The 26,454-nt window shown below is 54.7% G+C and overlaps 2 protein-coding genes and 2 long non-coding RNA genes across 5 annotated transcripts in view; 3 read left to right on the top strand and 1 right to left on the bottom strand.

Annotated features, from left to right (window-relative positions):
- The first annotated feature begins 170 nt into the window (after positions 1-170).
- On the top strand, positions 171-4,877 carry LOC134808847 (uncharacterized). The gene is made up of 4 exons (XR_010152758.1): positions 171-329; positions 1,716-3,345; positions 3,469-4,165; positions 4,275-4,877. It is a non-coding gene; the product is annotated as an uncharacterized LOC134808847 (long non-coding RNA).
- Positions 498-25,232, bottom strand: CTNS (cystinosin, lysosomal cystine transporter). 2 transcript variants are annotated; one of them, XM_063798186.1, is made up of 13 exons: positions 25,077-25,232; positions 24,592-24,801; positions 21,652-21,731; positions 14,488-14,628; positions 13,079-13,163; positions 6,894-6,997; positions 6,643-6,774; positions 5,451-5,550; positions 5,242-5,361; positions 3,860-4,030; positions 2,066-2,183; positions 1,692-1,806; positions 498-1,425 (listed from the first exon to the last, which is right to left on the bottom strand). In XM_063798186.1, the coding sequence occupies exons 4-13, from the start codon at positions 14,589-14,591 to the stop codon at positions 1,308-1,310; spliced, it is 1,167 nt and encodes a 388-aa protein (XP_063654256.1). In that variant the 5' UTR covers positions 14,592-14,628; positions 21,652-21,731; positions 24,592-24,801; positions 25,077-25,232; the 3' UTR covers positions 498-1,307. The 2 variants fall into 2 exon arrangements, with proteins under 2 accessions (XP_063654256.1, XP_016786706.1); XM_016931217.3 differs by having other exon boundaries at positions 14,488-14,566.
- LOC134808848 (uncharacterized) lies at positions 10,500-16,964 on the top strand. Its single transcript, XR_010152759.1, has 3 exons — positions 10,500-10,587; positions 11,750-11,847; positions 16,830-16,964. It is a non-coding gene; the product is annotated as an uncharacterized LOC134808848 (long non-coding RNA).
- SHPK (sedoheptulokinase) overlaps positions 25,221-26,454 on the top strand; it is a 28,968-nt gene continuing 27,734 nt past the window's right edge. Inside the window, exon 1 of the mRNA XM_016931216.4 lies at positions 25,221-25,856. Within this exon, the coding sequence (XP_016786705.1) occupies positions 25,686-25,856 (171 nt within the window). The 5' untranslated portion in view covers positions 25,221-25,685. The remainder of the gene's footprint in view (positions 25,857-26,454) is intronic.

Raw genomic sequence — 26,454 nt, 5'->3', positions numbered from 1 at the left:
CCACACCCAGCCGGAAAAGTCAATCATTTGAAATCTCTCATTTTTAAAGTAGGGCACCCAGTAACACATTTACTGGGTGTTGCAAGTGAAACAGGTCTGTGGACCCCGTCAGGCCAAAGTCTGCTCTGCAGAAACAAGACCTGACATTCTTTGACGTTTGTTACAACTAGATAGAGGAAGCGTCTGGAGAATAAGCCCCCGACTGCCCCCGCTCCCAGTGCTGGTGTGCCCTTCAGAACCTCATCCACCCCGGCTCACATCCAGATGAGTGGCGTGCCCTGGTAACCGTGAAGACACGGAGCCTGGGAGACTGACCTGGCCCTGGGCGGGTAGGCATCTCGCGCTACCCAAGAGGGCTCCCCAGTGAAGTGTGGGGTCAGCACGCAGCGCTCTCGGGTCAGTGACCTTCACAACCTTATGCGCTTCCTTACACGAGGGGAGCAGGGCACCTGGCTCTGAAGGCCAGCACACCTGCCTTCTGTATCGAGCACACAGAGTGCAGAAAGGAAGCGAGTAGGTTTTAATTCAAGATACAGGCCCCTCGCGTTGATCTCGTAGAAGGAAACTCAGTGGACTGACAAGCTCAAGTCATGTATGAGGCACGTCCTGGGACCCCCTCCCTCCTGCCATAGGAAGGACGACAGCTTCGGGCAGAGGGAAGGAGGTTTGAGATCAGGGTTGGGCCCATACAGATTGTGTGAGGTGGTCTCAAGTACAAATACTTATCTGAGGCTCCTGAACAGGCCAGAAATTGATGAGTCTCAAGTAGGTGTCTGGGGAAAGAGAGAGAAGGGGCCTCTCCTTGCTCCAGGGGAGCTGGTCGCCGTTTGGCAGGCCTAACAGACCTCTAAGGCACAGACTGGTAGCAGGAGAGAGCTATGTCCTGCACTCCAGATGCTGGGTAAGGAGCAGCTGGATGTGCTCAGATGGGGCTCATCTGAGAAGGTGGAGGTAGGAGAGAGGGCAGAAGAGAGTAAGCCACTTCCAAACGTCCCTCCGAGAAATCTGAAAGGAGTTACTATGCTAATGCGCTGGGCATGAGTCCGATTAAGAACCAATCTGGTGGGCCCCTCATGGCTCAGAAATACTCTGGGTAGGGCCAGCTGTTACTGCAGTCACGGACGCTGAGTTATGTACAGAGAGTAGGTCAGGAAAGTGGCCTTCAGAGAAAGAGCCCCACGGCCTAACCCCAAAGTCCTAGCCCCTCCACCAGCACCTCTGAGTTCACTGGCCACGGCACCGGGCTGCTTGGTCTCTGGGAACGCAGCGGTGGCAGCAAAGTGCCCTTGGCTCACCCGGCTGCAAGGTCAGCCCTTCAAGCTGCTTGCAGAAACGCTGGTAGTTTGGGGCAAGGCCTTCGGCTGCAAGCTCGGTGCCCAGTCCTGCCTGAGACGGCTGCCAGAGCCTGTGCGCGCTGCCTGAAGCCTTAAAGGAAAGAGATGGCGGCGTCAAGGCGACGGTGCCACGTGCCTGGCCGGGGAGGCCCAGGAGGGGCCCGGACGAAGGCAGGCTATTGAATGGCCTCTGGCCCCAGGAGCAGAGTGCTCTCCTCTGTCCGCACACTGAGCCAGCCCTGCGTGCCAGGGCCCAACCGCTTCTCCGGCCTTTGCTGGGTGAGGCCTTCCCCAGCAGGGCACGAGGCCAGGGGCTGGGTACACTGGGTCCCTGGGTGCTAGTTCAGCTGGTCATACCCCGGTCTCTTTCTGTACAAACAGAAGTGCTGGATGAAGAAGACGACGTCGAAGACGATGGAGAAGACCCCGAGTCCAAACTTGGTTGGGTCTCCGAAGATCAGCGTCCACTGGTCTGTTAGCAGCCGGGGGACAGAAGCTGGTGTTAGGTTGGCAGCTCCTGAGGCAGCTGGAGCATGTGGGGTGGTGGGCGGTGGGGGTCCCAGAAGACCACAAACCCTCCAGCTATGAAGGCCCCTAGGTGGGTCTCTCCTTGGGGGCTGGATTGGCTTGGATCCCAGGTGGGGGTGGAGCCCTGGCTGGAAGGTCCGGGAAGGCTGGCCCCGCCCGATGCCCCAGCCGCAGGGTGGCCAGCAGCCCGCTGGCTGACTCACCGTTGTTGTAGGACTGGAGAAACATCTGCAGGAGGCTGAAGCTGCCCCCGGTGAAGTCCAGGAGCACGTTGCCAATGCTCCAGCCCTCAGTGCTTTTGTAGTAAAAGTTCATGTAGGCCTGGGCCAGACAGACGGACAGACAGACGGAGGGCGGTGAGGGCTGGGCGGCTGCCTCACGCGCCTCGTGACTGCCCCTCCAAACAAAAGCGGTTCTCATTCCTCCCACTGGGGCCTTGGCTCCAAGGAACACGGTGACCTTTGGGCTATGACAGGCCTCAGCCAAGGAACAGTTTGGGTGGTCCTGGGGGTAGGCGTCTCATCTGCATGTACAGCAAGCAAAGGCCCCCTGCCCCCCACACCTCACAGCTCCAGCAGAGGCGGGGCCGATGCGGCCTTCCCCGTCTCCTCCACATCCCTGGGGCCAAGGCCCTGTGCTACTTTCCCTGTAGCTATGATTCTTCTTCTCACCTCCAGGCAAGGCTGTCCCCAAACTCAGCCTGGACTTGATGTGCTTAGGGACTGGTGGGAGTGGGACTTCTGGTTTGGAATCCTGGCTCCATCACCGGAGCCTGCTGTCTTGGGCAAGTGACAGTTCTCCTAGCCTTGGTTTCCCCGTCTGTAGAGCGGGGTTAACGCCCCACACAGGCCTGGCCGGGGCTTCCTGGGTCTGGGGGGGGCGGGTCTGCGGGGATGCGCCCCAGTCTGACTGCCTGTGCCCCACGTCCTCCCATGCTGCAGAGCCCTGTGGGTCCTCTGACTGCTGTGACCTTTCCTTCCCCCCGTGAGGGAGGTCCTGGCCTCTCTGGTGGCCTCCCAGTGAGCCTCTAGTCAGTCCCTGTCTGTGTCCCGGCTCACCCTCTTCCGTACTTGCTGCTGCCCCTCCAGCAGTTCCAAACGTCTCCAACCTGGGCTTCTGCATCCCCGGTTTCTTGGCCCCAAGCCCTCCCACCCTCAGGGTCTGGGGCCCACTTCCCCAAACCTTCCCCTCCTCGGAATCCCCCCCCAGCTCCCGGGACCTGACCCCAGCTTCCCAGCTTCAACATGCTCAACACTGTTCAACCAGCCGCGTCCCCTCACTGCCTCCCTGTGTCCCGCCCCAGCCTCTGTTCAGGCTGGCCTGGCCCGGAACGCCCGGGCTCCTTGGCCACAGAACTTCGTCCTGCTCAGCCTAAGAGTCCAGTCCTGCCTCCCAGTCAGAACGCTGGCCCTCCTGAGCTCACAGAACACAAGGCTCCCAGGGCTGGGGACACTGGAACAAGGCTTCTCCCTTTGGGAATGGGGTGAGTTAAATGAGGCCCTAGATCCCCGGGTGCAGCAACTTCAGCCCTGACCCTGTCCCAGGCTGTGGGGCAAGATGTGCTGGACCCTGAGTCCCCAGATCTGAAGACCGGCTATGCTCATAGGACGGGCTGAGCTCTGCGCAGGAAGGGGCTCCCTCCTCCCACCTCACCTCTCCAGAGTGTCCTGCTGTGGAAATGGAGGCAGTGGTGAGGGCAGAGCCAAAGGCATCAGGAAAGGCTGGGGTGTGGAGAAGGGGAACCACCCGCACACCTGATGCTTAGGGGAGCGTGGGGTCCAAGGGGCTTCCGCTAGCGATCTCCTGTGATTCCAGCCCGGGGGAAGAGCGGCAGGCTGGCCTCCCCACCGCCCCGCTCCCGCTGGGCTCCCGGGCTCCCTGTGGCTTTCCGTCCTGTTTCCTCACCCCGGCAGGAGCTGCCCCACCGGAGCAGGGCCTGGGCCATGTAGCTCTCACCTCTCCTGCCACCGGCCATGTGAACAGGGCCCCGGAAGTACCTGTGGAAAATACTTGACCAGCGTGACTGCGAGCTTGATGTAGGAGAAGCAGAAGAGAAACTGCAGCCACGTGGTCACTCCCACTGCAGCCACGATCATGGTGACAAATGCGAAGAGCCACGCGAGCACCAGGAAGCCGATGGCAGGCCAGGACACGCGCTGGCCACCGCGCTGGGGGCGAGAGGAGGGCAGAGATGTGGACCCACACAGAGGCCACGCCGGGGCTGAGCACGGACGGCCCCGGATAGGGCGGGCTTAGAGAGGGGCACGGAGGCTGGACCCTGGCCTTGAAGGAGCCCCTGCAAGGTGGGGGCTGCACTGGGGTTGTGGCAGGGGAACATCTGGGCCACAGAAAGCATCACACCTGGGCTGGTGCTGGACATCCCCAGCACCAACCACACCTTCTCATCGCCAGGGCCTCCTGTTCAGGCTGCTTGGACTCTCAAGCTCCGTCTGCTTTGTTCCTACTTGGCAGAACTGGGCGCCTCTCAGCACTCACTTGGGAGACGTGGGCTCCGAACTCTGGTGGCCTGGTGCCTCTCCCAGCCAGGTACTGACTCGTCCCACGACCCGGCGGCAGCCTGAGGATCTCAGGAATCTGTCCCCTCGCCTTGCCTTTCCCTGAACACGGGCGCAATGTGGGCCACCTTCACTCTCGCTTCACACCAAAAGCTAAGAAAGCCTAGAAGGTTCATACGGGTGGGGCCAGACAGCCCCCGGCTGGCCTTACAGTGTGAAGGGAACTCCCTGAGAGAAGGGAAAGCAAAGCTGTCCTATCAGGGGTCCCCGGACCCAGCCGTGGTGGGGCCCTGCCCTGCCGACACCCATGGCTTCCAGCAACAAAGCTGAATACAGGTGCCTCCACCTGCATGCGGGCCCCCTCCTGACTGCTCAGGAGCCTGCCCCTCCTGGCACCCTGAAGCCCAGCTGCACCCGCCTGCTCAGGGTCCCTCTCAAATGCCCCTTGGCCTCTGTGACCTGACCCCTCCAGGAGCCCACCCTGGCCCCTCCCCTCCTCCATAGGAACTTCACTCATCCTTGGAGCCCAACCAAGCGTCTTCCTCCGCCCTCCTCCCTTCTGTGCCCTCCTCCCTCCTCCCTGGCAGGGCTCAGGGCCTTGCGCTCCTCCATGAGCTGTCTGTGCTCCTCTGTGCACGGCTCTCAGCCTGATTCCAGGCACTGCCTCTCCCTGAGTCCCTCACCCCAGACTTGGGGGGCTCTGAGGGCCTGGACTCATGGGTGTCTTCTATGCCCAGCACAGGACCTGGATGAATGAACACACACCCTTCCTTTCCCAGGCTCTGCCGTGTCTTCTGTCAAAGGTGAGGTGGGGTGGCGGGTGTTGGCTGGGGTGGCCTGTGGGGGGCCAGGGCTGGTCTCACCTCATACAGGCAACACTGCACGATGATGATCAGCGTGAGGACAACCGCGTGCAGGCTGAAGAAGACGTCGTTGCTGTTCACGGGGTTCACTCCGTTGGGGTATTTGAGGAGAAACTGCTCCTGTTTGGTGGGTGGGAGAAGCTGGGTGGTGAGGGGCAGCCGGGCCACCACGCCATGTGGGCAGAGATGTAGGGCAGGCAAGGCCGTACCTTGATGTAGGGCACCCAGAGGAGGCCGACGTTGAATACACTGTAGGCCACGAAGCCCGTCAGGTTCAGAGCCACGAAGTCGAAGCTCAGACCAATGACACTGCAGGGGGTGGAGGGACAAGACAGGGCAGGGGGTGAAGACTGGCAGGGGTGGAGGGACAGGGCAGAGGGTGAGGACTGGTGGGGGTGGAGGGGCAGGGCAGGGCGGGGGTTAAGGACTGGCGAGGGGTGGAGGGGGAGGGCAGGGGGTGAGGACTGGCAGGGGTGGAGGGGCAGGGCAGGGGTGAGGACCCCAGGGGGTGAGGACTAGTGGGGGGTGGAGGGGCAGGGCAGTGGGTAAGGACTGGCGGGGGTGGAGGGGCATGGCAGGGGGTGAGGGCTGGCGGGGGTGGAAGGGCATGGCAGGGCCAGGGGTGAGGACTGGCGAGGGGTGGAGGGGCAGGGCAGGGGGTGAGGGCTGGCGGGGGTGGAAGGGCATGGCAGGGCCAGGGACTGGCACCACTGTGGGGAATGGGAGGGACAGGGCTCCCAGGCCACAGGGAAGGAGGACTCGGCCCTTCTCAAGCAGGGTACTGTCCTTAGGTCCCTCCTGCTACCACCACGGATGCCACCTAATCCCTGCCCTCTCAAAGAGCTACTTCCCTCCTCCCTTCCTCCCCTGCCCAAGATCTCCCTGCCCCTCAAGTCCTGGCTCCAGAGGGGAGTCAGGAGGCCCCCGGAAGAAAGCGTCTCCCTCCCGGCTCTCTGCTTGCCATCCCCCAGGAGGCCCACGTGGCCAGGGTGACTGCAGGACAGCTTGTGTCCTTGCAAGTCAAGGTGGGACAGCTTCGTCCCAAAGACCGAGTCTACAGGACTTGACGCCGCAATCCTCCAGTGTCGGATGGACCCAGCGCAGAGGAGATTCACGATGGACTGCCCTCCCTCCCCCGCCCATTCTCCACTAAACTAAGGAGCCCCTTTTCCCTGTTTTCCTGCTTTCCCAGGGTGGGGCTGAGCTGGGCAAGGGATGAAACGCCCAGCACGGGAATCCGACCCCAGCTCTCCGAGCCTTCGCACTGGGACAACTTTCTGGAAAGGGTAAGCAGACAGAAGGGTAGAGGGGACGTCGGAGGCTGCGCTATCGGCAGCCTTGCTGGAACGCCCTGCTCCTAGGGGCCCCGAGAGAGCCTGCACATACGGCCCAGGGGGTTACCTTTTCCGCCTCCAATTCATGATCACCTGAGGGTAGAAGGAGATGGACCAGGCCACAAAGTAGATCCAGCCAATCACCTGGTTTATGATGCTAATGGCACTGCTGCGGATCACAAGAAAGCGTATCCTCGGGCTGGAAAGGAGTTTGGGGACCGGGATGAGCTGAGGCTGGGCTTCCGAAGGAGACTCCCACGTGCCCAGCACGGCCCCCTTCTTGTCACGTGAGGCCCGCACGCCCTGAGGCCAGCCTACCCGGTATGATTGGAGTGATTTCCATGGAGATAAACAGTAACTTGTCCAACATTTTGAGATGTCACTTGAAAAGAGGAATTTGTCACTCCAGGAGGCACCACGACCTGTTAGGAAGACTGAGGTTCAATCCGATGCCATGTACAGTTACTGAGGACCCCGCTGGCATCTAGCTCTATGTAACACGCTAGGGAACGGAGGGACGCATCACCCGCAGCCTCACCTTCCAAGAGCTTACTAAGCAAAAGGAGAGACGCTGCGCCCACCAGCCAACTTGAATCTCCTGTTCGCCATGCTGCCCAGGCTGGTCTCGAACTCCTGAGCTCAAGCAATCTACCCGCCTCAGCCTCCCAAAGTGCTGGGATTATAGACATGAGCCACCGCACCTGGCCTGAGTGAGACTTTCCATTTATTTATTTATTTTTTGAGACGGAGTCTCGCTCTGTCACCCAGGCTGGAGTGTAGTGGAGTGATCTCGGCTCACTGCAACCTCTGCCTCCCGAGTTCAAGCGGTTCTCCTGCCTTAGGCTCCTGAGTCCCGAGTACCTGGGATTACAGGTGTGTGCCACCATGCCCAGCTAATTTTTGAATTTTTAGTAGAGATGGACTTTCACTATGTTGGCCAGGCTGGTCTCGAACTCCTGACCTCAGGTGATCTGCCCACCTCGGCCTCCCAAAGTGCTGGGATTACAGGCATGAGCTACCACACCTGGCCTGGGTGAGACTTTCTGAGCAGAGCTATGGACTTGTCCTCATGCCCTCCCCTGGCTTATCTCTGAGGGAAGGAGGGATGGCTCTCGTCCTCTCACTGGACATGTCACCTTGGGCAAGTTATTCAAGCTCTGATCTCAGTTTGCTCATCTGTAAAACGAGTTAACAAAAGTGTCTACCCTTCAGGGCTGCCATGAATGACAGGATGTTCAGAAAGCTGACAGCACAGAGCCTGGTGCACGGCAAACGGGGCCACTGCTATACTACAATACCATCACTTCCACTTCCATCATCACTGGGCTCCTCCATGTCCACAAAACCATGTGTGCCCTGTGCCAGCCTGGCTGCCAAGTGACAAAGCAGAAGAGGCACATACATGAGGCACTTGGCAAAGAGGGCATTTTCACCCTTGCTGCTCCGCAATATTTGGCAAATGCTCTGCTTCAAGGAAAAGTACCTGGAGGCCTGCCTGCAACATCTGATCTCCCAAGCATGCCTGCTGAGACTTTTTTTTTTTTTTTTTCTTCCCCTGAGATGGAGTTTCGCTCTTGTTGCCCAGGCTGGAGTGCGATGGCGCGATCTCAGCTCACTGCAAACTCCTCCTCCTGGGTTCAAGCGATTCTCCCGCCTCAGCCTCCCGAGTAGCTGGAATTATAGGCGTGTGCCACCACGTCTGGCTAATTTTTGTATTTTTAGTAGAGACGGGGTTTCACCATGTTGGTCAGCCTGGTCTCAAACTCCCAACCTCAAGTGATCCACCCACCTTGGCCTCCCAAAGTGCTGGGATTACAGGTGTGAGCCACCGCACCCAGTGCTTCCTGAGACTCTTAAATCCTGCTGCAGTGATGGGGAGCAGGATGATATCCTTACTGAACCCAGCTGTCTCCCCTGGTCCCCAGCTTCTGTGCTCCCTGGATAATACTCCACCCATATTGCAGGTACTGTGAGGATCTGGCTCATTAGATTGCAGTGGTTTCCTATTATTATATATGTTTTGAGATGGAATCTCACTCTGTTGCCAGTCTGGAATGCAGTGGCATGATCTCGGCTCACTGCAACCTCCGCCCCCAGGGTTCAAGTGATTCTCCTGCCTCAGCCTCCCAAGTAGTTGGGATTACAGGTGCCCACAACCATACCCAGCTAATTTTTTGTATTTTTCGTAGAGACGGGGTTTCGCCATGTTGGCCAGGCTGGTCTCAACCTTCTGACCTCAGGTGATCCACCCGCTTCGGCCTCCCAAAGTGGTGGGATTACAGGCGTGAGCCACCGTGCCCGGCCTTCCAAGAGGCAGGTCTTGCTCTGTAGCTCAGGCTGGAGTGCAGTGGTGCGACTATAGCTCACTGATCACTCCAACTCCTGGGCTCAAGCGATCCTCCTGCCTCAGCCTCCTGAGTAGCTGGGACTACAGGCGCTCTACCGTACCCTGCAGTGGCTTCTTAATGAGGACCCTTGAAGCACTGCCTTCTTGTTCTTAGCATCAGAAATCAGGGGCTTTGGCAGGACAACTGAAATGGTATAGCGGCTGCAGCAAAGCCTGGAGTCCAACTTACGGTCCACGTCTCGCAAGGTACATCTTCATAACATGTGCCACTCCTGGCTCTTTTATTTTCCTGCCACTCACTTTTTCTTATTTTTAACAGATATTCCTTGCAACGTTGCTTGCATATTTGTTAAGTGGCCACTAAATCCCTTCTGGAACTAGGCAGGGAGAAAATCGGTCGATTGACCGATACAAGACAGAATGAAATGATAATTGCTACCTTTCACTGAGTGCTTTCTATGTGCCAGGGACAATACTAGACATTTTTTATTTTTTTAGATGGAGTTTTGCTCATGTCACCCAGGCTGGAGTGCAATGGCGTGATTTCGGCTCGCTGCAACCTCTGCCTCCCGGGTTCAAGTGATTTTCCTGCCTCAGCCTCCTAAGTAGCTGGGATTACAGGTACTTGCCACCATGCTTGGCTAATTTTTGTATTTTTAGTAGAGACTGGGTTTCATCATGTTGGCCAGGCTGGTCTTGAACTCCCAACCTCAGGTGATCTGCCTGCCTCAGCCTCTCGAAGTGCTGGGATTACAGGCATGAGCCACCGTGCCCAGTCAATCCTAGACATTTTATACTTGCTCGTGCTTTTAATCTTCACAAGGCTGTCAAGTAAACATTATTCGCTGTACAGCTGCGAATAAGGAGACGGTGCTATATTGGGGTGAAGTGCCTTACCCAAGGCTCATAGGCCTGGCTCCTAGACCACTCAACTCCCATGTTCTAACCAGAGGCTTCCAGCATCACGGGTAGTAGAGGGGAGTGGTGAGAGGTGGGTGGGGAAGGGCCAGTGAGGCAGGAGCCTGAAAAGGTAGGTTGGTGCCCATCAATGCCATCTCACACCAATGGTGTGACTCTCATTGTTAAAGACTTTTCTTTTCTTTTTTTTTTTTTTTTGAGACAGGGTCTCATTCTGTCACCCAGGCTGGAGTGCAGTGGCGTGATCTCAGCTCACTGCCACCTCTGCCTCCCGGGTTCAAGTGATTCTCCTGCCTCAGCCTCCTGAGTAGCTGGGATTATAGGCACACACCACTACCACCTGGCTAATTTTTGTATTTTTAGTAGAGACGGGGTTTCACCATGTTGGCCAGGCTGGTCTTGAACTCCTGACCTCAGGTGATCCGCTCACCTCGGCCTCCCAAAGTGCTGGGATTACAGATGTCAGCCACCGTGCCCGGCCTCTCACTGTTGAAGACTTTTTAAAAAACTGAACTATGACATATAGGTAGAGAAGTACACACATCACAGCTTGATGAAATGTCTACAGACTGAATGCATCCAGCTCCCAGATGAAGAAATGAAACATTCCCAAGTCCTCGGAACCCCTGCTTGCTTCCTCCAGCCTCCCCTGGCCCCGAGGGTCACTGCTACCCTGACTGACACCATGGATTTGCTGGATCTGTTTGTGCTTCAGGTTCAAGGACTCCTACAGCCAAGGCTTGTTTGGTATCTTTTTTGATTTTAAAAAGAGGACACTTTGGCCAGGCGTGGTGGCTCCTGTAATCCCAGCACTTTGGGAGGCCGAGGTGGGCGGATCGCCTGAGGCCAGGAGTTCAAGACCAGCCTGGCAAACATGGTGAAACCCCATCTCTACTAAAAACACAAAAATTAGCCGGGTGTGGTGGTGTGTGCCTGTAATCCCAGCTACTCGGGAGGCTGGGGCAGGATAATTGATTAAACTTGGGAGGTGGAGGTTGCGGTGAGCTGAGATCGCGCCATTGCACTCCAGCCTGGGCTACAAAGTGAGACTCTGTCTCAATCAATCAATGGCCGGGCCAGTGGCTCACACCTGTAATCCCAGCACTTTAGGAGGCCGTGGTGGGTGGATCACCTCAGGTCAGGAGTTCAAGACCAGCCTAGTCAACATGGTGAAACCCCATCTCTACTAAAAATACAAAAATTAGCTGGGCCTGGTGGTGGGCGCCTATAATCCCAGCTACTTGGGAGGCTGAGGCAGGAGAATCGCTTGAACCCAGTAGGCGGAGGTTGCAGGGAGCTGAGATTGTGCCACTTTACTCCAGCCTGGGCGACAGAGTGAAGCTCTGTCTCTAAACAAATAAATAAAATAAAAAATAAATGAATACATAAAAATAAAAAGATGACACTTTGACTTAGATGTTTGGCCCGAAACGAAGCAATCAGCATCTGTTCCTCCCAGAGTCAGAATTTAATCTGTGGATCAGAGGGCTGTGCTGTTGGAACCCACCGGCTCTGCATGCTGGCCTCACACCCTGGGCGAGAGGGGAGGTGTGGGAAATGGCACTAACAAGGTGCTCACCAGCGGGGAGAGCTCCCTCTCATGCGGGGTCCTCTTAGCTGAACACTCCGAGATCCCCTCTCAGCAATGCTGTTATTTTTAAACATTTTATTTTTATTTTTAATTTTTTAGAGACAGAGTCTTGCTCCAACACTCAGGCTGGAGGGCAGTGGTACAGTCATGGCTCACTGCAGCCTTGAGTTCCTGGGCTCAAGTGATTCTCCTGCCTCAGCCTCCCAAGTAGCTGGGATTACAGGTGCACATCTCTGCAGCCAGAGATGCTATATTTTTCAGATCACACGTTCCCACATGCTGGAGACTGATCGTGTTTCACTCCTGTTTGCTTCCTAGGGGGCTCAGAGCTGATTTGCAGCCCATCTCGATGTGCCTCATGGCTACTGATCTCATCCCTGCATTCTTCTCCTCCTGCTTCCACCAGCTTTATTAAGGTATCATTGACAAATAAGAAGTGTATATATTTGCAGTATATAACGTGATGCTTTGATGTATGCATACATTGTGAAATGACTAAATCAAGCTAATTAATATCCATCATCTCATATACTTATCTTTTTTTTGTTGTTGTTACGAACGTGAGTAGCTAGGACTAGAGGTGCAAGCCACTGCACCCAGCTGTGGTGGGAACATTTAGGATCTAATCTCTTAGCAGTTTTTAGGCATGCAGTAATACATGATTATTAACTATATCGCCAAGTTGTACAATAGCTCTCCAGAAGTTATGCGCCCTGAGTGACTTGCGTTCATCTTGTTATTTAAACCCTTATTTACCACCTCCTCTGTGGATGCTTTTTATCTAATTGAATAGCAACTGGCTCAAATTCTCAGTAAGGTGGAAGCAGGGTACACACAAATAGATACATGCATAAACCTATGGGTAATGATCGCTGTTAGATCACACGGCCTCTGGCACTGGTTTTTGGAAATGACACCCAACCAATGGTGTCTCAGAATGAGGCTTCACAAACCTTAATGTGGACTCAAACTATTTGGGGATCTTGCTAGTGTGCTGACTTTGAATCAGTAGGTTTGGGATGGGGCCTGAGACGCTGTGTTCCTAAGGAAGCCCAATTCTCTGGTCCTTGAATGCCCTTTGAGCAGCCAGGCCTTGAAAATTGTAAGAACTTTTTTTTTTTTTTTTTGAGAAGGAGTCTCACTCTGTCGCCCAGGCTGGAGTGCAGTGGGGCCATCTAGGCTCACCCCAACCTCCGCCTCCTGGGTTCAAGTGATCCTCCTGCCTCAGCCTCCCAAGTGGCTTGGATTACAGGTGCATGCCACCACGACTGGCTAATTTTTGTATTTACTTTAGTAGAGATGGGGTTTCACCATGTTGACCAGGCTGGTCTCGAACTTCCTACCTCAGGTGACCCGCCCACCTTGGCCTCCCAGAGTGCTGGGATTACAAGCGTGAGCCACCACTCCCGGTAAGAACATTTACATTCCCAGAACCATTTTTGCCTCAGGTTCCTCACTATCACCTTCTTAATTCCATCTAATGGCATGTGATACTCATCCCCAAAAGAGACCAACAAAGCCAAAATCACAGATTTCTAGGTTGATGGAACAGGGGCCGCCTAGGAGACCTGTTTCCACCAGCTCTTAATTCAAATGTGTTCTGTTACCTAGCATTTCCCTACCCATCCGTTAAGATTGGTTACTTACTTCATCGGGGAGCTCAAGGATAGTAATATTTTTGGAACGAAATGTGATTTCAAAAGTGATCACCAGGGTTGCATTTAATGGTGGCCTGTGGAGGACAAGAGTCTAATTACTGCTGAGAAGCTGGACAGTGAGATCTCAACCAACCCTCTGGATTTCACATCTGGCCTTCAACTCTCAAGCAGTTAGGCTTAGGAAATGCTATGTGCTCCACCCTGATGGGTAGCCAGGTGGAAACCGTGCTCCCGTAGGCCTTCCTGTCTTAATCAGGAGACCAGGTGTCTGTCCCTTCAGGGTAGGGTGAGAACAGAGAAGAAAGCAAAGTGGGTGTGAATGACAAATGAGGCATCTGGAGGCCCAGGACCGTGGCTCCCTGCTCCGGTGGGAAAGGCTTCCCAGAGAGTCGGGTCTGAGTGGGGCCTTGTGTGAGGGCCAGCATTTGACTGAAGGAGGAGAGGGCTCAGGCAGGGAATGAGGAGGGAGCAGTCCGGACTTGGAAAGCTGGGAGAGGCATCTGACGGGAGAAGGCAGATGTGCTGGCTGGAAGCCGTCTTCTGGGCCCTGGCTCTGGGTTTAGAGGCCTGGAGTTAATCTGAAAGGCAGTGGGAAGCCGCTCCAGGGGCCTGGAGAGTTGTGGTAAGAGATGACTTGTAAGATTTGCAGGGGGAGGGTGTGCAGAGACAGAAGGAGCTGGGAGTGGAATGGCAGGCCTGCTAGGGGCCTCGGAACCAAAGCTTTGCTTTCAGGCCAGATCTCGCAGGAGAGGCGAGGAAGGGGGAAAGGCATAAAGAGAGAAGGAGAGGGCTCTAGGTCTTCTTCATCAGGGAATCCTCACGGCTGGGAGGCAAGGGAAGGACAAAGCAGCTAAGAGCAGAGAAGGCAGAGGCAGCCTCCCTGGCACGGACTGGCCTAGCTCGCGAAGTTTGTGCCCAAGCCAGCAGGTGGCAGCAAGTGAGACTCCCAGACAAGGCCCAGCATGAGCGGCATTCACCCGACGTGGCCACTCCTGCTTCTGAAAGCAACCTCAGAAGTGCCAACCAGCAGCTCAGCCCCCTGCCCCTTGACCTTCAGGGCTCTCTTCAAATACTTAGTCTTAGAAAGAATCGCTTTGAAATCTGGCCTCAACACCGGTCACATAGGACTCTTCCCATGCGGGGAAAAGACGCACGTCTCTGGGAGAAGCACCCCTTCCTTCTCCGGCCAGGGAAAGTGAGGACTCAGGGTGGGGGTCAGCCTTTGCGATCCCATCCTGCAGCCCGGGGCTAGCACCATCCCTTTTTCTAGGGCTTGTCTTACAGGTAAGAGGCAAGAATAGCGCATCTGAAATCTGAACAGACTGAGCCAGGGGTCAGCCCTGACCCAGCTGCGGGGCCTGAGCGGAGCTGAGCACAGCGCCGGGCCCGGGAACTTACCGCAGGGTGACGCTGACGCTGGTCGAGCTGCCGTTCTCCAGCTTTACGACAGGAGGAACAGTGAGGCTGACGCTTGACTCTGGAAGGACCCAAATCAATGACATGACGCACTGGGTCAGAGTTCAGGCCTGTGACAGAAAACTGGGCCGAAACCCTTGACATCTGAACTCCTGAGCTCTGACTCTCTGACAAGCCCTATTCTGTGATGGGACTGCAAACACAGGCCCTGGTTAGCTTCCTTCCCCACCTGCTGCCAGAGACAGAGATGGAGGAAAACAGGCCTGAGCAAGAAACGCCGGAGCGTCCTCCTCCCCCTGCGATGACAGGCTCTGAGAGTCTGCGGCTGAGTTACCCAGAGATTGTTAGAGAACCATGGAACCCAAAAATCATTACAGGGGAATTCCAGCGCGACCTGGGAGTGTAAAAGGCAGCCGTGAACCACCTCTTCAGATGAAAGCACAGGGGTCTCCTCTGTTCATGAAGTCAAAATGGCCCTGAAGAACTGGGCCAGCCCCTTTCCTGCACTCTCAGAGAGACATATGGGCCCAGCTAATGAGTTTCTAACGAGCCCTTTGGGGTCCCTTCCCAACCCAGCTCACCCTGGCACTGGTCCCCTTCCTGGGGCTGACTATCTGCGGGGTACTGGAGGAAGAAGGGTGAATAGTTGTTTCACTCTGAGATTTCTTCTTGGCATTAAGCTGTTAACTCAGAATCAAGTTGACAAACAAGCCCCCCAGATGAGGGAGGAAGCAGGTCTGGGTCTTAGGGTCTTAGAAAACCATCTTGGGGCTGGGCGTGGTGGCTCACGCTAATAAACCTGGTGCTTTGGGAGGCCAAGGCGGGAGGATTGCTTGAGCCCAGGAGCTGGAGATCAGCCTGGGCAACACAGAAAGACTCTGTTTCTACAGAATATTTTCTTAAAAAAAGAAAGAAAACTGGGCAGGCGTGGTGGCTCATGCCTGTAATCCCAGCATTTTGGGAGGCCGAGGCAGGTGGATCACGAGGTCAGAGGATCAAGACCATCCTGGCCAACATGGTGAAACCCTGTCTCTACTAAAAATACAAAAAATTAGCTGGGTGTGGTGGTATGCACCTGTAGTCCCAGCTACTTTGGAGGCTGAGGCAGAGAATTGCTTGAACCTGGAAGGCAGAGGTTGCAGTGAGCTGAGATCGCTACTGCATTCCAGCCTGGGCAACAGAGCGAGACTCCATCTCAAAAAAAAAAAAAAAAGAAAAGAAAGAAAGAAAACCCTCTTGCAAGGCCAACTAGCCCAGAGCACCGGACTGAGTAAGCCTCTCTTTGTGTGCTTCCTGTATTCTTTGTGCAGCCCCTTCCCAGCCTCTGCTCCCAGGGGTGCTGGAAGGCTCATGCCACACCTGCCATCTCGCCTCCCCTGCCTGATTGCCTTCAGGGTTACACACAGCCTGGGGGTTATGATCATGACTCTAGGCCGGGCGGGGAAGCAGGTGCATGACTGTGATGAGGAGCGTCTTTCAACGGCAGAGGCTGCCAGCATGCCCGGTTCCCCGACCCAGACCCCATCACTCAGACCCTCAGGCCCAGTTCCCCCCACCCAGACCCTGTCACTCAGACCCCTCAAAGGCAGATGAATTGAGATCTGAAATTTTAGATGCTTGGGTTGGAAGGAAACTTTTTTTTTTGAGACAGAGTCTCGCTTTGTTGCCCAGGCTGAAGTGCAGTGGCATGATCTTTGCTCACTGCAACCTCTGCCTCCTGGGTTCAAGTGATTCTCCTGTCTCAGCCTTCCAAGTAGCTGGAATTATAGGCATGCAGCACCACGTCTGGCTAATTTTTGTATTTTTAGTAGAGATGAGGTTTCACCATGTTGGCCAGGCTGGTCTTGAACTCCTGACATCAGGTGATCCGCCTGCCTTGGCCTTCCAAAGCACTGGGATTACAGGTGTAAGCCACCATACCTGGCCCGGAAGGAAACTTAAAGTTACCCAATTTGACCTCTGATTCTCCGCCTCAATACTCCTACCTGGTAGTTTCTCTTCCTCTGTAACCTCATCTCCTCTAAGGAGATCACAGCCTGAAGCTTGCCCTGCCAGGCCAGGCTCTGCTACCCAGAGCCTCTCAGACCCTGAGAGCTGCCTTCTCCATGCTCAGCACATGTGAATGCAGATGGAAGCTCTGTCCCAAGTCCGTAGGTCCTCACAGTCCACAATCTCCAGTCCCCTGCTGGCTGGGCTCCTCAGAACAGGATGTCCCCTGGCCCTTGCAGAGGCCAAGGTGCTCAGAGCGGCAAAAGGCAGTCCCTTCCTTATGTGGAGCCTCAGGGCCTGGAAGCCGCTGTGGCGACTCTGCCTTTCTTTTTCAGGCTCACTGTTCTGAGGTCATTCTGAGGATTTCTTCTGGGCTTGCATAGCTGGGACTTCCTGTACCACCAGTTCAATTCTGCCTAGAGCTGAGGACCATGCCAGATAAGCAAGTCCCACAAGCAGCCACTGCTCAGGACAGGATGCTGAAAGTGATGCTGGGCGGCCAGCCAGACTCTGGATCCCTAGGGCTCTGCCAGAGGTAGTGGAAGTCAAGGTGAGTGGGAGATCTACATGGCTACAGAGCTCCTACAATCTTTGCATATAGGAGGTTGAGGTCCGGGCACAGTGGCTCACACCTGTAATCCTAGCACTTTGGGAGGCCGAGGTAGGTGGATCACCTGAGGTCAGGATTTGGAGACCAGACTGGCCAATATGGCGAAACCCCATCTCTACCAAAAAGACAAAAAATTAGGCCGGGCGCGGTGGCTCAGGCCTGTAATCCCAGCACTTTGGGAGGCCGAGGCAGGTGGATCACGAGGTCAGGAGATAGAGACCATCCTGGCTAACATAGTGAAACCCTGTCTCTACTAAAAATACAAAAAATTAGCTGGGCGTGATGGCAGACGCCTGTAATCCCAGCTACTCAGGAGGCTGAGGCAAGAGAATCACTTGAACCCAGGAAGCGGGGGCTGCAGTGAGCTGAGATTGCACCACTGCTCTCCAGCCTGGGTGACAGAGTGAGACTCCGTCTCAACAAAATAGAATAAAATAAAAAAATAAAATAGGAGTTTGTGAACACTCCAAGAACCAGACCAGAGAATGTTTATTCCCTCCTTTAGCACCACAGAAAACTGAGGTGCTCAGCAACTGAGATATTGGGCTCCAAAGTCACACAGTTCCATCCTGGCTCTGACACTTCCTAGCTGTGTGACCATGGGTAAGGTACTTACCCTCTCTGAGCCTCCATTTCCTTATCTGTACAATGGGGAGAATACCAAGACCTATCTGAATGAGTCATGGTGAAGATACAATGTAGCAATGCCTGTAACATGTTTTCCACAAAGCCCAGATGCTAAATAATTGTTACTATTATTATCATCACATGAGAACTGCAGGATATTTTTAGCCCAAGGCGGGAGGCAGTTAGGAAGCTGGCCCCCCCCAGTCTAAAATCTTTACATTGTATCAGATTTACAAAATGAGTCATGACACCATCCTGAGTTCCTCCTAAAGAGAGTGATCATGGCTCACTGCAGCTTTGACCCAGCCAGGCTCAAGCCATCCTCCCACCACTGCCGCCTCTCACCTCAGTAGCTACGAACACAGGCATGTGCCACCACGCCCAGCTAATTAAAAAAAATTTTTTTGGCCGGGTGCGGTGGCTCACGCCTATAATCCCAGCACTTTGGGAGGCTGAGGCGGGCAGATCACTTGAGGTCAGGAGTTTGAGACCAACCTGGCCAACATGGTGAAACTCTGTCTCCACTGAAAATACAAAAATTAGCCGATGTGGTGGCGCACGTCTACAAACCCAGCTACTTGGGAGGCTGAGGCACTAGAATCGCTTGAACCCGGGAGGCAGAGGTTGCAGTGAACTGAGATCACGCCACATTGCACTCCAGCCTGTGCAACTGAGTGAGAATCCGTTTAAAAAAAAAATTTTTTTTTTGTAGAGATGGGGTCTCACTATGTCGCTCACGCTGGTGTCAAATTCCTGTGCCCAAGTGATCCTCCCTCTTTGGCCTCCCAAAGTGTTGGGATTACAGGTATGAGCCACCATGCTTGGCCAGGTTTTTAAAATTAATTCTTATAGGCCTCTCTCCCACTCTGCACCTACCCAATACCAGCTACTCTGCTATACACCGAGCTCCCATTTTCTAATTATTACAAAAGTGAGAGGTAGGCATTTTTTTTTTGTTTTTGAGACAGAGTCTTGCTCTGTCGCCCAGGCTGGAGTGCAGTGGCACGATCTCGACTCACTGCAACCTCTGCCTCCCGGATTCAAGCAATTCTCCTGTCTCAGCCTCCCGAGTAGCTGGGACTATAGGCGCCCGCCACCACGCCCGACTAATTTTTTGTATTTTTGGTAGAGACGAGGTTTCACCATGTTAGCCAGGATAGTCTCGATCTCCTGACCTTGTGATCCACCCTCCTTGGCCTCCCAAAGGGCTGGGATTACAGGCGTGAGCCAACGCGCCAGGCCGAGGTGGGCATTATTATTCCTATTTTACATTTCAGGAAACTGAGCATTCTAAGAGGAAAGGTTTCTTGCCCACACAGCTTGAAAATGGTGAGGGCGAGATTCAAACTTAGGCCTGTCTAGTCCAAAGCCCAGGTTCTTGCCATGAGGCTGCACTGCCTCAAGATTCCACCCAGAGAAGTCAGAGACAGACAAGTCTGAAGGCCAATCGTCTCATCTGTGGTCCTTCATAATTACTACCCAAAGCAAAGAGAAGAAAGAAACAGCAAGGGCAGAATGAGGTTGGAGATTCAATTCCAGTGACTTGATTTTATGGTGGCTTCCATTCTTCTTTCCTTTTTTCTTTTTGAGATGGGGAATTGCTCTGTCACCCAGGCTGGAGTGCAGTGGCGTGATCTCAGCTCACTGCAACCTCCTGCCTCCCGGGTTCAAGCGATTCTCCTACCTCAGCCTCCTAAGTAGCTGGGCTTACAGGCGCCCGCCACCATGCCCAGCTAATTTTGTATTTTTAGTAGAGACGGGGTTTCACCATGTTGGCCAGGCTGGTCTCGAACTCCTGACCTCAAGAGATCCACCCACCTTGGCCTCCCAAAGTGCTGGGATTACAGGCGTGAACTACAGCACCTGGCCCATTCTTTTCTAATGGCATTCAGGAAAGGAGGCAAAGTGATCTCATGCAGCAGGGATCCTATGCAGGTCCCAGCTTTGTTACTTTCTAGCTGTGTGACTTTGGGGAAGCCTTCTACCCTCTCTGGGCCTGCTTCCCCTCTGGGTAACTGGAGTGGTGGTAGCTGGATTTTCTGTTTTTCTCCTAGGGGAGCGTGTTAGCATTACTAATGGGGCTTTAAAGAGTATGTATGAGCGACCGGGCACACACACACACACACACACGCATGCGTGCGCACATGCACGCCCGGGTACACACACACACACAGGCCCAGGCAAACACACGTGCGCGCACACTCCCGGGCACACGCACATGCTGCAGCCTCAGTCTTACAAAGTCTGATCCTACAGGGTGGGGACAGGGTTCTGACGTCTGTATTAAGAAACACCAGGTTCCAGGGTCTGAAAGACCTGCCTTTCCCGGAAATTGCTTATCCACAAGGTGTGACTACAAACATTACTGATTGTTTAACAAACCTGGAAGAGATGATCACGTGACCACTGTTTCCTCAGAGATGCAAGAGGCCAGATAACGGCAATGGTGCTAGGCTCTGGGGAAACCTCTGCAGGATTTGTATTGTTTGTCAAGGTTCACTTGAAATAGGAATTTAAGGTATCTGGGCCAGGCACGGTGGCTCATGCCTGTAATCCCAGCACTTTGGGAGGCAGGTGAGCCACGAGGTCAGGAGCTCAAAACCAGCCTGGCCAACATGGTGAAACCCCACCTCTACTAAAAATACAAAAAACTAGCTGGGCGTAGTTGCGGGTGCCTGTAATCCCAGCTACTAGGGAGGCTGAGGCAGGAGAATTGCTTGAACCCGGGAGGTGGAGGTTGCAGTGGGCTGAGATCGTGCCACTGCACACCAGCCCCGGCGACAGAGTGAGACTCTGTCTCAAAAAAAAAAAAAAAATATATATATATATATCTGATTTTTGTATTTGACCCAAGAGGCAAGCTGAGGATCAAATGAATGGGCCCGGCACCTTTGAAGTGCTAAACATGGCTCTTTATGGAAGGAATTCCAGAGATGTTTTGGGCAGTGGGAGAATTGCTAGAAGGGCACGGGCCTCAAAGAGGCCTGCACTGAAGGTCAGTCCTCCTACAAGGACGTGTAAACTCCATCCCAGCCTGTGTTCCAACTGACCCCTAGCCCTGCTGGGCTGTTGCACCCTGTTCCTCAGCCCCTCTCTAAGGGACAGGTTTTCTCATCTTACAAGGGGATGCTGGGCAGACTCCTCAGGTGATCTGTGCCTGGCAGAACCGGGTACAACAGGGTGGCCACCTCTTCTGCTTCCCCAGTGTTTCCCAGGACCCAAGACTCTCTCTGTGAGGTCCGCAGGGCAGAGGCATAAGCCATTCTTCTTTTTTTTTCTTTTAAAGTCAGGGTCTCAACTCTGTTGCCCAGGCCGGAGTGCAGTAGTGTGGTCATAACTCACTGTAGCCTTGACCTCCTGGGCTCAGGCGATCTTCCTGCCTCAGCCTCCCAAGTAGCTAGGACTATAGGCACGAGCCACTGCATATGGCTAATTTTTAAAAATTATTTTTTAGTAGACATGGGGTTTCACTACGTTGCCCAGGTTGGTCTCAAACTCCTGGCGTCAAGAGATCTTCCTGCCTCGGCCTCCCAAAGCTCTGGAATTATAGGCGTGAGCCACTGCTCCAGCCTGAGCCAGTCTTTAAGATATTATCCCAGGTTGTTGGGGCTCTACCGTTTGACTTTGAGAATCAGCTGCATAGTCTGACTTTAAGAACCAACTGTTCACTTTGATACAGAAAGGTACAGAGATACCAGGGCAGAAGGCCAATTATATGTGGAACTATCTGGCTCTTTGCCAAACACCTGGATCCCAGACCTGGGTCTGCTCCACCACCCCAGTGGCCACATGGCCAAGAGGCAGACAGAGACATGTGGTCTGAATGATTCTAAACCCTTGGCAACAAACAGATCAGATTACTCCTTCCTCTAGCCACCATTTCCCTCTTTACAAAGTTGACGTGTCATTTCTAAACTTACCACATTTCTCTACGAGCTTCAGGGGAAAAAGGATAAAAATAGTCAGCCAATTCCTTATCATGTTTCTCGATTTCTCAGAACTAGGAAGAAAAACAGCAAGAGAGAAGTTCAGGGGAATGTTGAATCAGCTCAGCTCCCTGTAGACAATCTGCCCTCTGGAGCATGGATGGCTCATAAAGGACCGCCACCTGACAGCTGTGACCTCAGGGCTTTGCATCACAGCCTCAGAGGGACACCCTAGAGAGGACTTATCTTTCTTTCATATACAGGGGAAACGGGCTCCGAGCAGACAAATGGGTTGTGTAAAGTGCCCCCCTGAGGAAGTGAACAAAGACCAGAATTTTTCCCTCTTCAATTGCTTTTTGCAAAAACTTAGTTAGCAGAAAGAAAGAATGCAATTTTACTGGCTTGAGATTCTTTTTCTCCAAAAGTTGTTAAAACTGTGGTCAGATATTTGACATTGTGAACCTATAAACCTCAAGGAAATTAATTTCCTTTCCTGTCCTGGGATAAGAGTCTAAGGGTTGATGACACCAACTGACCCTTAAGACTTAAGAAAACATTTTTTTTTAAATATACATATTTAAATTTTTTTTTTTTTTTTTTGAGACAGTCTTGCTCTGTTGCCCAGGCTGGAGTGCAGTGGTGTGAACTCAGTTCACTGAAACCTCCACCCCCTGGGTTCAAGCAATTCTTGTGCCTCAGCCTCCTGAGTAGCTGGGATTACAGGTGCCCTCCACCATGCCCGGCTAACTTGTATTTTTAGTAGAGATGGGGTTTCGCCATGTTGGCCAGGCTGGTCTCAAACTCCTGACCTCGAGTGATCCGCCCGCCTCAGCCTCCCAAAGTGCTGGGGTTACATGTGTGAGCCACCATGCCTGTCAAGACTTTATTTGACAAGTGTCACCATTCCAGGACTGGCTGGGGTCATTCACAAGGAGGACTCGGGGAGGGATGAGCCCCAGAGCAACTCCTTGGTTTAGTGTGGAAGATGGGGAGCTGCATTCCTGTAAACCCAACACACAGCAGGTGAACAGTGGGTCAAGAGCAGGCAGGCCGGCATGGATTTCTGTAGCTTGGTCTCTGTGCTGCCTCAGTACACAGTCTCGCGGGCCTCCTGCAAACTGTGGGGAGCTCTGGGTAAGGTCTGTGTGGAGACATCCCTGTTCCCACTCTGATTTCAGTTTCCCCAAGGCCTCCAGCATCTCCGGACATCTCCCTTACACACTCCTCAAGAAGTCTCCCTGGCTGCTCCAGCTGTCTGACCTCTGTTGGCCCGTCTCCTCCAGGGTTCTCTCTTTGCCTGCTGCAGGTCTGCCTCATCTGAGACCCTTCTCACCGGCCGGGAATGACCCCGTACCCACTCTCTGGCCTCCTCTAGGGGCCTTGCTCTTGGCGCTGAATCCCTGTGCTCTGTCCCTTGACCTTGGAGGAATTGCCCTCCTGCGTGTATGGAATGACCACAGGCCTCCCTCTCACTCTTGCTGCTCTCCGCTCCTCACACCTGCCCTGTGGCCTCAAGTTCAGGATTCAGTTTGTTGCCCAGGACAGAGTCTGGTTTTTCTCCAGAAATTAGATGCAGAATCAGGCCTAACCAGCTTCTCAAACTCACAGACTTGGTCAGCAAACATTCCCAAGCCTCAAAGGCTGAGACCCCTGGAGGAACAATGCCAGCAGAGACAAAATGACATTGAGAGTTAAGTCAATTAAAATGTTAAAAAACATCAGATTAGGCTGAGCGCAGTGGCTCGTGCGTGTAATTCCAGCACTTTGGGAGGCCGAGGCGGTTGGATCACTTGAAGTCAGGAGTTCGAGACCAGCCTGGCCAACATGGTGAATCCCCGTCTCTACTAAAAATACAAAAATTAGCCAGGCATGGTGGCATGTGCCTCTAGTCCCAGCTACTCAGGAGGCTGAGGCAGGAGAATCGCTTGAACCCGGGAGGTGGAGGTTGCAGTGAGCTGAGATTGCACCATTGCACTCCAGCCTGGGTGATAAGAGTGAAACTCCTTCTCAAATTAAAAAAAAAAAAATTGATAATTACATACAACTAGTGGCTTGTGAAAGCTACAAGATAGAAATGAAGTATCTCCTGACAATGGGCTCTGTCTGGCGTGCCCTTCCTATGTAAGTTCTAACTATTGTCCAGGCCTCATTCAGATGTCACATGTTTCAAGAAGGCTCCTCACCCATTCAGTCCCTTCCCAGGAGCAACCTGGGGCTAGGGGTCTAGTGTGGCAGCTCCTGTCTGCCAGGTATGAGTTGGTCCTGTCCTCTGTTCTACGACCTGGAACTCCCTGGGTCTCCTGCTTTTGGAGAGGGCACACAAATAGTGGCAAGGGCTGTGTGCACTGGAGACAGGCTTGACCTATTTATTACTTATGTGACCTCGTGGTGCCAAACAGGGACGGTGGTAACTACCTCACAGGACTTAAATGAGGAGATGTAAAGCACGCATTGTCAAGTGGGACTAAAATTGGCTGGGGGTAGACTGGGCGCGGTGGCTCACGCCTGTCATCCCAGCACTTTGGGAGGCCGAGGTGAGCGCATCACCTGAGGTCAGGAGTTCGAGACCAGCCTGGCCAACATGGTGAATCCCCATCTCTACTAAAAATACAAAAATTAGCTGGGCATGGTGGCTCAGGCCTGTAGTCCCAGCTACTCGGAAGGCTGAGGTAGGAGAATCGCTTGAACCCCGGAGGCGGAGGTTGCAGTGAGCCGAGATCGCGCCACTGCACTCCAGCCTGGATGACAGAGGCTGCAGACTCCATCTCAAAAAAAAAAAAAAAAAATTGGCTTGGGGTGGTAGTGAAGAAATCTAGCTATTACAATGGTTTGTGGCCACATAAACAAATACATAGCGTACTAGTGGTATTAAATTTTATGGGAGGGGGTGGGTAGGAATAATGAGGTTGAGAAACAAGGATATAAAGTGGTTACCTCTGTTGCTTAGGGCGCCTAGCGAGCTCTCACAAAACACAGTAATCCTCAATGTTACTGGAAGAGGCAGAGCTCAGGAGTCCTCCCTTCGCCCAGTGTGAAAACCCGGAGGGGAGGATGGGGTCTCGTGCTGCTCAGTCCCCCGGAGCCCCGCACTCCGCACGTCAACCGGCGCTCTCGCAAAGGTTCTCTCAGCGTCTCCAAAGCAATCTGCAAATTCCCCAACCCAGACCCAGGCGGCAACTGAGCAGAAGGTAAGGGGCTGGGAACGGCACCCACCCCGGCAGCCCGCTGTCCCTGCCTCGGCTGACCACCGCTCGGGCCCTTCCACCCGGGGGTTGTCCCGTGTCGCGAGGCCAGCACTGGTGGCGGGGAACGGAGCCCGCCGCGGCTGAGGGCGCTGGACCCCCGGCAGGCTGCCCCGCTGACCTGCTGTGCCTCAAGGGGCCCGCCTGGGAAACAGGGGAGGCCGCGCCCGCTCTCACCTGAGCGCCCCGCGGCTCGAGGAACCGCCCTCACGGGACGCATGAGCCTCGCCAGATGCCGGTCAGGAATGCACCGCGTTCCCCGGCCCGGCTAGACTTTGGGAGAGGCGGGTCCGCTGTCACCTGACCTCCGCCACCTGACTCGTGGGGCCGGATCTCGGCGAGATGAGCTCTGGGAGTTGTAGTTTCCGCGCGTCTTAGACGGACAGAGCGCAGCTGGGTCGGGCCGGGGCGCAGGGATCGGGGCTCCGGCGTGAGGGAAGATGAGGTCCGCTGCCAGGGACACAGAGGCTCTTGGAGCAGCCAGCGCCTCCCGGCTCCTTTCGTGAGCGAAGCTCAGACCGCCCTCCACTGGGCGGAAATCAGAGCCCGTGGGGCGGGGCCCCCTTTAGGTCCCGCCTTCCGCCGCCTCTCCGCCTATAGCCGGGGCCCGCCGCGAGGGTTGCGTGAAGCTCGCCTTCCCCGGCCAGTGGGAAGACAAGAAGCCTCCATGTTGGGTGTGGCTGAAAGATTGGCAGGCGACTCCCCGCCCCTGCCCCGCCCCCCTGGGCGAAGAGCGCGGACTTGTGGGGCCGCTGGCTGCAGACTGGAGCTGCGCGGGTCAGGGAGATGATGGCTGCGCCGCCGATCACCCTCGGCATTGACCTGGGCACCACATCTGTGAAGGCAGCTCTGCTGAGGGCCGCGCCCGACGACCCATCCGGGTTCGCAGTGCTGGCGAGCTGTGCCCGCGCTGCGCGGGCAGAGGCGGCGGTCGAGAGCGCGGTGGCCGGGCCCCAGGTGAGTTGGACCCCGGGGCCGCGCGGCCTCCAGGAGCCTCCTGACCACCCTCTTCCACCCCAGGAGGCCTCCCTGACAGCCCTTCCCGCAATGAAGTCTCTATTCCAGCTTGTCCCCAGCTTCTCCAGGGGCCCTTCTGCCTGCAGCAGCTGTGCTCATGATCCCTTAGGTCTGGTCCCAGAATCCTTCCCACCTGCTAGGACCGATCCCCCCGCCCCCTCCCCGACTCTCTGGCTTCCTCTGGGGGCCTTGCGCTTGGCGCTGGATCCCTGTGCTCTCTGTCCCCTGACCTTGGAGGAACTGATCTCTTGTGTGTATGGAATGACCACAGGCCTCCCTTTCACTCTTGCTGCTCTCCGCTCCTCACACCTGCCCAGTGACCTCAAGTTCAGGATTCAGTTTGTTGCCCAGGGCAGAGTCTGGGTTTTCCTCCGGAAATCAGATGTCAAATCAGGCCTAACTGGCTCCTGGCTCATTCCACAGAAGCAGAATGCGGACCAAGAAACCTTTGGTCAGCCGGGCGCGGTGGCTCACGCCTGTAATCCCAGCGCTTTGGGAGGCCGAGGCGGGCGGATCACGAGGTCAGAAGATCAAGACC

Source organism: Pan troglodytes, chromosome 19 (genome assembly GCF_028858775.2).
Source record: "Pan troglodytes isolate AG18354 chromosome 19, NHGRI_mPanTro3-v2.0_pri, whole genome shotgun sequence".
In the NCBI taxonomy this organism is placed as follows: Eukaryota; Metazoa; Chordata; class Mammalia; order Primates; family Hominidae; genus Pan; species Pan troglodytes.
Note: the sequence above shows the minus strand (reverse complement) of the source record. Positions and strands in the feature narration are given on the sequence as shown.